Raw genomic sequence first — 10552 nt, 5'->3', positions numbered from 1 at the left:
AAAGACCGCCCTATCAACATTGGTGGTGGTCTTATCATTGCTATTAGGAATGATATTGTTTTCTCTGAATCAAAAATTGCCGAAATTCCTAACCAATTAGACTCCTCGCTATTTCTGTTCCCTCTAGTTGGGGCGAATTATTGATCACTAATATTTATAGAAATCCTAGAACTCTAGCTAACGCCGTAAACTGGAACTCCTTTTTTGACTCATTCTCTGATGTCTTCCCAGTAGTGTTTATTGGCGGAGATTTCAATTGCCATCACCAGTCCTGGAGATGTGATAATGCCTGCCCAGCTGGAAACAAATTAAATACTGCAGTTCTAGCTTCCAACCTCATTATTTTAAATGACGGATCTTCCACTCGCTTTTCTAGGCTCAAACAATTGAAATCTGCTATCGATCTCTCCCTGGTCTCTGGTAGCCTTGAGCCTTTATGTTCATGGAAAGTAGAGGGGGATAAGATGGGTAGTGTTCACTTTCCTATTTCAACTACTATTGGTATCTCCTGTTCATATTATGAATTCTTCTCACACAAGTATAATTTAAAAAAAGTGTCTTGGGATATTTTTCAAGAAACCCTCGAAAAAGCTAACTTCAATTTTAACCAAAATAACAATAACCCTTTCTCAGCTCTTCAAGCATATTATGATCTATTCGAAACGATTGATAAAGCCCTTCACATAGCCGGTCCTAAAATTGATAATGTCCCAAAACGTGATTATCCATATTCTCCACCGTGGTGGAACGAGAATTGCTCAAGGTTGAAGAGATTAAGAAGAGCCAAGCTTGGAAGTTATAGACATCAATACAATTTCAAAAATTTTCTAGACCTTCAGAAATTCGAAGCTGAAGCCACAAAAACCTTCAAAAAAACCAAGATCTCCGGCTGGAGATCATTTTGCGAATCTATTACTTCAACTTCCCGAATCTCAGATATCTGGAATAAGATTCGCGGCTTTCGACAGAGACTCCTCACTAACCCTTTTCCATTCACTTCCCCGATTAATTAAGAAACAGTAAAAAAAATGGGAAAATTCATAGAAAAATTTTGTGACCACAGCTCACCCCCCTCAAACCTACCCCTGCCCCCCTCTCCCGGACTCGCCTCCTGTCCAAGTTACAACCAACGCCAACCCCGATCGCTTTCCAAACCCTATCGTCTCTAGATTTCCGAGTGAACCCTTCAATATTCAGGAGTTAAATCTTGCCATTGCCTCCTCTAAAAGCACGTCCTCCCCGGGACGAGATAAAATCAATTTCCAGATTATTCAAAACCTTCCAGAAAATATTCGGATACATCTGTTAAACATATATAATCTAATCTTGGACTCATGGAAAGACTATTAGTTAACAGACTGAACTGGTGGCTTGAGAACTCTTTGGTCCTTCCCCCATCCCAGTTTGGATTCTGTAAGAATAGATCCTGTGCTGACTGCCTTGCCATTTTCTCTACCGAAGTACACACAGCATTTGTCAATAAATCATACACAGCAGCCTTATTTCTGGACGTTGAAGCAGCTTATGACATAGTCATCCCTGACATTCTAATCAATGACATGAAAAATTAGGTGTCCCATGGAAATATTACAAATTCTTTAAAAATCTGACCTCAGATAGAGAGGTATTCTTCAGAGTCAACAATAAAAACATAGGACCATATAAATTCAGCAGAGGCCTCCCTCAAGGCTGTGTATCAAGCCCTGTTCTTTATAACATTTATATGTTGGACTTACACAATCATCTCCACCCACTCTGTAAAATTTTGCAAAATGCGGATGACATTGTTATCTATTTTACCTCAGGGGCTCTGGGGGAATGTGTCTGCATCTTGCAAGAAAGTTTGGATATTCTTCAAAATTTTCTAAAATCTAGAGGCTTAAAAATATCTATCAACAAATCCAAACTGATGATCTTCACTCAAAAAGAATCCCTCCCATTTGACGTATATCTCACACTAGACAACCAAATTATCATCCCTGTACACGAAACTAAATTCCTAGGCATTAGCTTCGACTGGCACCTCACTTGGGAACCCCACTTCCAATCTCTCATTCAAAATTATAAAGTTTTTGAGAGGGACTTGGTAGGGCTCAGGTCCGAGAGCCTTACGAATGTTATACCACTCTCTAATTAGAAGCGTTTTAGAATATGGCTGTCAAGCCATGTCTATTTACCACACCAAAATGTTCGATAAAATTTGCAAACTACAAAATAGCGTTTTAAGACTAATCCTAGGTTTCCGTATTTCCACCCCTATACCAGTAATGTTTGCGGAGCTGAAAGAACCTCCTTTATTTTTTCGCATGAAATTTCACAACAGAAAATTTATCCTAAAAATCTTTTCAACTGAAAATCACCCTCTTTTCAAACTACTCTACGAATTAGACCAGCGTACACAAGAAAACGACAAGCTCAACCTTCGCCAAGCTTTCCCACTCCTCAACGCTTTCGTCTTCTTAAAAAAATATACCCCTCACTCCAGATGTATACTCCAGAAGTGTTCTTTCTTCCTGTCTTAACTTCAACAACCAGAAATGTAGCTCTTTCTACATCCATAAAATTAGGAACCTCCTCCGTCTAGCTAAATCTAAAAACATTTTAATTTACTTTTACTGGATCCCTGGTCATAAGGGAGTCTTTGGTAATGAGATTGCAGACAAACTTGCCAAACTAGCTTACACGGATAGCTCCTCTTTGGATGACAGAATACCTCATACAGACTTCTTCCAATTAATCTCCACTCAGCTATTAAGAACCTCTAATATATTCTTAAAAAATGAGAGTAAAAATAGAAATGTAGGCCTTCACTATTTTAAATTTAACTTTACCGAATCCCCTAAACCTTGGTTTTTTAATACGAATTTAAGTAGAAGTGATACAGTTAACATATCACGCTTAAGAAGTAATCATCACGTCCTGGCAGATAGCCTTGCCAGAATGAACTTTACAGACTCCTTCTCATGTCCCTGTGGAGATGAAACGGAGGACATCAACCATGTTGTATGGGCTTGCCCTCGATTTTTAGATCAACGGAGAACGCTTGAAAAATCACTCATTAAATAAAAAAAGTATCCTCCTTTCTGCGTGGAGACTTTTTTATGTAACCCAAATAGCCATCTTACTCAATTAATTATACAGTTTCTTACAAACTGTGGCTTGTGTGTCTAGAATAATCTATGTTTGTGTCTATGTATGTGTGTATATATATATATATATGTGTGTGTGTATATATCTTATATATTTGCTTTCTTCCTTCTTCCTTTTTTTCTCTCTCTTAAAAATGCACGGCTAGCTCTCTATGCTTTGAATCTCACACTTTAAACGGCTGACGAACCCCACGAAGATGTGATCACTACATGTTCACTCTCCACAATTTGAACTACCGCTTAAACTGCAAGCTTACTCTACGGCTACTCCATCTATCTACTACGATGCTTGTATCTAACCATCAAATTGACTACGACTCTATATGAATTCATATACTTTGCTATGGCCGGATAGGTCTCGCTGTTACCGGCAAGAGGACCTAGTGCTAAAAACATACCCACCAAAGAAGAAGAAGAAGAACTTAATTATTAGCAATAATAACGCTCGGAAATTTTTTCCAACGCTTTCAGTAAAAAGAGCAACTCAAAAACTATCGAAAAATGTAAAAACCTTGATTTCGATTTTTTTAGAGTAAGCACCCTTTCTTCGGCGCACGTCACATATGATAAAATATTTAAAAATGAATTTTTAATAATAAATAACGATTTCAAAAAATTTTAATCTCGAAAAGATTTTTAAAAAACTTAAGACAAAATGTACAATTTTGAAGATTTTGAACAACATATCTAGAAGCTTTTTAAGCATTTTGAAAGATTTTCGAAAAAAAATTATTAAGATTTCTAGGAAAGTTAACAATGATTTTTTAGTTTGAAAAATTAATTTGAAGAGAATATTACTAAAGTTTTTAAAAGATTTCCAAATTTAAGAATTTGAAATAATCAATTATAAACCCAATATTAAAGACTAAACAATACAAAACTGGATTTTTTGTACAGAAAGCCTTATATCATTAACATTTGATTACAGTATTATTTAAGTTTGATAAATTTAGAAAAAAATTGAGTTTTTTGTTTAGATTTTTGATGATTGTCGACAAAGAATTTAGAATTTTTAAAAGTTTTAATAGACTGAAATAATGTTCTTAAGATTGGAAAGTTAATTTTAAGGCAATATTTAAAAAGATTTCAAAACATTTCCAAAGATTTTTTAAATTGTCAAAAAAGAATTTGGAAAATTTCAAGGCCATTTTTTCAATTTTTCATACTTTTTTTTATTTTCGGAAGTATTTGAAATAATTTAAAATGTATGTAACATTTTTTTCCAAAATAATTAAAAATTTGTAAACATTTAAAACAACATGTTCTTAAGATTCTTAGTAAAATTTGAAATTATTTTTTTCAAACGATTTGAAAGATTTCCTAACTGTAAAAAAGAATCTGAAAAATTTAAAGGGTTCTTGTTTCATTTTGCAGGTTTTTAAACAAAATTTATGAAAAATCTTATCGTTTCAACAGATATTTAAAATTTCTGAAAAATTCAAATAATAATTTAAAAGTTTTAAAGATTTCCAAAAATTCAAAACAAAATGTAGATTTTTGAACATTTAGAAATAGAAATTGAAAGCTTTTTAAGAGTTTTGAAAAGTTTAAAGAAAATTAAAAAACGTTCTTAAGCTTCCTGAAAAAAATTATAATGATTTTGAAAAATTTATTTTAGTATTATGTTTAAAAATATATCAAAACCATTTTTGATGTGTAAATAACAATGAAATAATTTTAATTTAATAACTAAACTCCGATTTAAAAAATATTCGTTAAAAAAAATCAATCAATCTTTAATGTTTCTCACTTGAAATTTTTTTAAATTATATAAATTTTGAAAATTTACAAATTTATTGATTGTTTCTCCAATATAAAGCACATTGCAAATGATAGCGTACTTTCATATTTTTTAACCACAAATTTCTAAACTGTTCAATCTATAAATGTTAAAATTTAGAAATTTGCAGTTTAACGGAATTTAATTTAAAGTGGTTCAGTTTAGACTTGTTGAAATCTTTCATTCTATGCTTGTAAATTAATGAGCCTTTAAATACAAAGTTTTCTAAGCTTTAATTTGATAACTTTGAAATTCAATAATGTTCCACATTTAATGTTTTAATTTGCGATTCAGTTTCGAGGGCTATGAAACCCTGGGCATTTTTTCAGGAGGAGGCGAGGGGAAATTGAGGCGGTGAGGGGAAGGGAGCAATAAGAAAAAAAGATACTGGAAAGTGAAGAAAATTTGGGGAGGGGAACTAAGGGAAATGAGTGATGGAAGAAAAAGTAGGGGAAATTGGCAGAGGTTGGAGGAGGGGAATATGGGCAAGTGATGGGAATGAGGGAAAGTAAAATAATGGAAGGAACGTGAGGAAAGGGGATCTAAGTGAAATGAGGGGAGGAGAACAAAGGAAATTATTGATGGGGAAGGAATACTAAGTGAAATTAGGGATGGGGAAGTTATTGGAATGAGGGGAGGGGAAGCGATAAAAGGAAAATTAGTGAATAGGAACTAAACGAAAAGGGGGATGGGGAGATGATGGGAATGAGGGGAGGGGAAAAGATAAAAGGGGTTAGAGGAAACGATGGATGGGAAAGTAGGAGAAATGAGGAATGGGGAAGCTACGTGAAAATAGTGGTGTTAAGGGGAGGGAAAATTAAACTGGAAAAATGATAGGAATTACAGACGAAATTAGATAAAATGAAATGGTAAGGGAAATCAGGGATGGAGAAGTGATGGGAATAACGAGAGGGGAAAAAGGGGAAATTACAAATGGGGAAGTAGGAGAAGTGATAAGGATCAGGGGATGAGGTGTGACGAACTAAGTGAATTGGTAAAGTGATGGGAAGAGATAAAGGGGAAATTAGGGATTGGGAGCGATAAAAGGGATGGGAAGCTTTACAAGGGAAATGAGGGAATTGAAAGGGATAAACGGGAAATTAGGAGTTGGAAATCGATAAAGGGGAATTTAGGGATGGGAAAGTGATAAAGGGGAAATGAGGGATGGGAAAGCGACAGGAAATTAGTGGTGGTGAGTGGAGGAAAAATGAGACTGGGGAAAGGATAGGAATTAGAGGAAAAATTAGATAAAATGAAATGTTAAGGGAAATTAGGGCTGAGTAAGTGATGGGAATGAGGGGAAGGACAATAACGAAAGAAAAATGAAGAAAGGGAACTAAGTGAAATGAAGGATAGACAAGTGATGGGGAATGAAATAAGGGGGAATGACGAAATGGAAATGGGGGGAGGGGAACTAAGGATAATGAGGGATGGGGAAGTTACAGGAACGGGTGAAGTTACGGGAATGAGGGAAGGAAAACAAGGGTAAATTACGAATGGGCAAGTGGTAAGGAAAAGGAAGCGATAAAGAGGAAATAAGAGATGGGTAAGCGATAGGAAATTAGTGGTTGTCAAGGGAGAGGGAATGAGATTAGAGAAGGGATAGGAATTAGAGGGAGAATTAGATGAAATGAAGTGGTAAGTGTAATTATGGATGGGGAAGTGATGGGAATGAGAGAAAGGGAAATCATGAAAGGAAAATGAACAAAGGGAACTAAGTGAAATGACTGATGGAAAAGTGATGGGAATGAAATAAGGAGAAATAAAGGAAAGGAAATCAGGGGAGGAGAAAAGATGGATGGGAAAGTTACGTGAGTGAGGGGTGGGAAACAAAGGGAAATTACGAATGGTGATGTAGGGGAAGTATGAGGAATATGGGGTGAGGGGAAGGGAACTAAGTTAAATGGAGAAGTGATGGGAAGTTATAAAGGGGAAATAAGGGATAGAAAACGACAGGAAATTAGTGGTGATCAGTGGAGTGGAAATGAGACTAGAAAAGAAATAGTAATTACAGGGGAAATTAGATCAAATGAAATGGTAAGGGAAATTATGGATGGCTGAGTGATGGGAATGGGTGGAAGGGAAGTAATGAAAGGAAACTGAAGAAAGGGGAGAGAAACAAGGGGAAATTAGAGGATAGGAAGGAAGGGCAAAGTGGTTTAGGGAAACGATGGAAGGGGCAGTAGGGGAAATGAGGGACAGGGAGGAGAAACTGGAGTGGGGATAAGAGGTAATAAAAGAAGAAAAATTCAGGAGGAGGGGAACAAGAAAAAATGCGGGTTGGAAAAAAGCGAATAGGGGAAAGGGGGCTGGACGAAGGTTATATGGGAAGGGATGTATCAGCAAGGGAAGTGAGGAGAGGAGGAAATAATTGTGGAAGAAGTTGGGGAAAGGAGTTGAAGAGCATAGTGAAGTGAGAAGAGGGGAATTAAGTGTGAGACATAACGAGAGGGAAAGTTTTAAAACACTTAATTAACATCTGAATAGGCTACAAAACCCTCTTTTGTGGGCACATTTTTCTCCTCAGTTAAAATGACCTTTCTGAAAGATAAGTTTAATTGTCATTGATTGTCATACTCTTTTTATTTCCCGTCTGATATACGCGCATGTGCAATATAGGCGTACAATCGCCACATTGCCAGTTATCTAGACTCAAACAGGAGTCAGTTGAAAACCATCTCAGAGCAATGACCACAATTCGGTGTGAGTGTTCAGATCGGAAATTCGTGTGAAGTTTTATTTTCAAGTAATTTCCTCTTTTCTATTTTTGATCCAGAGTCTAAAATATCGCCTTTTTCCGGGTTCTCACTACGATTTTTTTTGTCGTCGTTTTTTATTCAGTGAGAGTGGCGGGAATTCGAGTCAGACTTGAACTTGATTCTCTGAGCTTTTCAATTTAAGGTAGTTGTCATGCAAAATTCCGAAGTGTGCAAAAAACAGTTTTTCAATCATTTTCAGAATCAAAATAATATTACTGATGATGTTATTTTTAAATGAAAAACATTTATTTGGAATGGAAAAATTTTTAAAGTTATAAAAAAGATTTATTTTGACAATGTTTTTTGCAATTAAAGTTTTTATTACTACCCAGTGGGCACAACAATTTAGAATGTAATTGGAACGTCCTAAAAACGTTTCTTGAACGTACAAGTCAAAAGACGTCATTTGAATGTTTTAAAAACTGTCCTAAGTCAGTCCAAATAATGTTCTAAAAACGTTTTATGTTTGAAATACGTCTTTAAAATGCCTCTGGAACATTGTATGTTTATGAAACGTTATATGGACTGACTTAGAACATTTTTTAGCCGTTCTAAAGATGTTCTTTAACGTTTGTGCCCACTGGATATTGCTTCTTACCAAGTTTTGGATAATATCTGAATTTCAATAATCTATGGCTTATTTATTTAATAAATAATTATATTTGGAGATTATATTTTACTGAAAAAATAATCCACTATTTATCGATATTCAACTATTTTTAAAGAATTTGTAAGAAGAGATAATAAGAGAAAAATTCAGTTACAAAGACTATTGTTAAAATAATAATTTTTTTTTAAACTTAAACTTTTTTCATAAAAAATAATATTTTTTCTTTGATAGGATATGACTAATAATTTCATTTTAATTCTTAAAACCATGGAACACATTTTTCTCCGGCTGCCTTATTTTCAGCGTGACAAATTTTCAAAGAATGAAATACGTGGCTGCTCTTGATGTTGGTACAACTACTGTGCGTTGTCATATTTTGGACGAAAATGCTGTCACCATCGTTTCTTCTGCTGAAAAGGTTTGAGAAATTAATTTTTAAGTTTACAATATTTTGTCGTTTTTTGAAAATCTTATTTGTGTAATCCAATTATTCATAGTTTTCCCCCTATTCTCCTCTTTTTGCCTATTTTTGAACGAATTTCATTTTTCCCCACTAGTTCCATTAACTTCCACTTTTGGCTCCTTTTTCTCGTTTTTTTTTTGCTTTAATAGAACACAACAAGATAACCGAAGTATTATTTTCTTGAAAGTAAATTTTTTGTTTGGAAATGTAGGACCTCTTGAGAAAAAAAATGACAAATGTCCTAAAATTTCTGTAAGAAGCACTTTAAGTTACAGTCAAGAATAACAATTAAAAATGTATAAATTGGAATTAAAAATTTATTTGATTTATAAAATATTCTACTTTAAATTGTTACAAGGTTAGTATTTTCGCGGCTATCCTGACATTCTACTTTTTAGTTTAAAAAGCGATATTTTTTGGTCGATATGTCAACTATTTTTTAAATAATCTGGAAATCATTTTTTTTAATCCAACTATTTGGTTGAAAATCATCTTTTTTTGTAGAAAATTCAACTTTTCAGGTACATAATTCAACCGTATTCCAAGAAAATGGACTTTTTGGCTTGAAAATTTATTTTTTATGATAGAAAAGTCATATTTTTTAGTTAAATACGATTTTGTTGAAAATCTGTCTCTTTTCATTAGAAGTTCAACTGTTTAGTTGTCAAACCAGCTATTTGGTTAAAAATTATATATATTTTTAAATTCAACTATTTGATAGAAAATGATCTATTAGATAATCAAGTAATCCTTTTTGGTAGAAAATTTAACTGTTCGGTTAAAAATTAAACTATATTGTTCAAAATTCAAATGTCTTAAAAAATTCGTATTTTTGGTTGAAAATTCAGCTATTGAATATTTTCTGTGGAAAATTCAATAGTTAAAAACTAAGCTATTTTGTTGAAAATTCAACTTTTTGGTTAAAAATTTAACTATTTTGTAGATAATTCGTTCGCTTTGATTGAAAGTTCAACTATTTGGTTGTTAATGCATCTGTTTTGGTTGAAAATGAATATTTTGTTGAAAATTCTTCCCTTTTGCAAGAAAATTACCCTTTTAGTTGAAAATTTATCCGTTTATTTGACAGTCCAATTATTTCCATGTAAAATGCAACTTTTTGGTTAATAATTAATTTTTTCGTTGTTGAAAATTAAACCATTTGGTTAAAAGTTCAACTATTTGGTTATAAATTTGACTTTATGGTTAAAAATGAAACTATATCGGTAAAAATTTTATTATTTTGTTTAATACATTATAAACATGTTGTTCAAAAATCATTTTCTTTTCGAAAATTCGTCCTCTTTCATTGAGAATTCATCTTCTTTGGTAGAAAATTAATGTTTTTAGGCTAAACATTCAACTGTATATTAGAAATTCAACTATGTTTTTAAAATTTTAATTATTTTGTTAAGAATTCCTAATTCTTTGTTGAAAATTCCACTGTTTTTTTTTTTAATTAGTTGTTTTTTAAAATAGAAAATTCGTCTTCTTGGATTGAAACTTCGTCGTTTTTTTTTAAGTTCGTGTTAAAAAATTCATATTTCTATGTAGAAAATTGATCTGTTTGATTAGAAATTCAACTATTTTGTTGAAAATTCATCTTGTTTTAAATAGAAAATTGACCCTCTTGAATTTGATAGTTCATTGTTTTTTTTTGTGAAAAATTCTTAGTTGAAAATTCATGTTTGGAGGTTGCAAATGAAATGATTCAGTTAAAAATTAAAATGTTTTATTGAAAAATCGACTCTTTTGCCTAAAAGTTCAACTATTTGGTTTTAAAAGTCACTGTTA

At 33.1% G+C, this 10552-nt stretch overlaps 1 protein-coding gene across 3 annotated transcripts in view; it reads left to right on the top strand.

The window, feature by feature from the left end:
- Nucleotides 1–7569: 7569 nt before the first annotated feature.
- The window catches only part of LOC117179950 (putative glycerol kinase 5), a 27671-nt gene continuing 24688 nt past the window's right edge, over nt 7570–10552 (top strand). The window contains exons 1-2 of one of the 3 annotated variants that reach the window (XM_033372185.1): nt 7570–7630; nt 8602–8716. In XM_033372185.1, coding sequence (XP_033228076.1) covers nt 7617–7630; nt 8602–8716 — 129 coding nt within the window. In that variant the 5' untranslated portion in view covers nt 7570–7616. Of the gene's footprint in view, nt 7831–8601; nt 8717–10552 lie in introns of all 3 variants that reach the window. The other 2 variants (XM_033372187.1, XM_033372186.1) reach the window with 2 other exon arrangements.

This window comes from Belonocnema kinseyi, chromosome 9, assembly GCF_010883055.1.
Source record: "Belonocnema kinseyi isolate 2016_QV_RU_SX_M_011 chromosome 9, B_treatae_v1, whole genome shotgun sequence".
NCBI classification, from domain to species: Eukaryota; Metazoa; Arthropoda; class Insecta; order Hymenoptera; family Cynipidae; genus Belonocnema; species Belonocnema kinseyi.
This window is presented reverse-complemented; position numbering and strand designations above follow the sequence as displayed.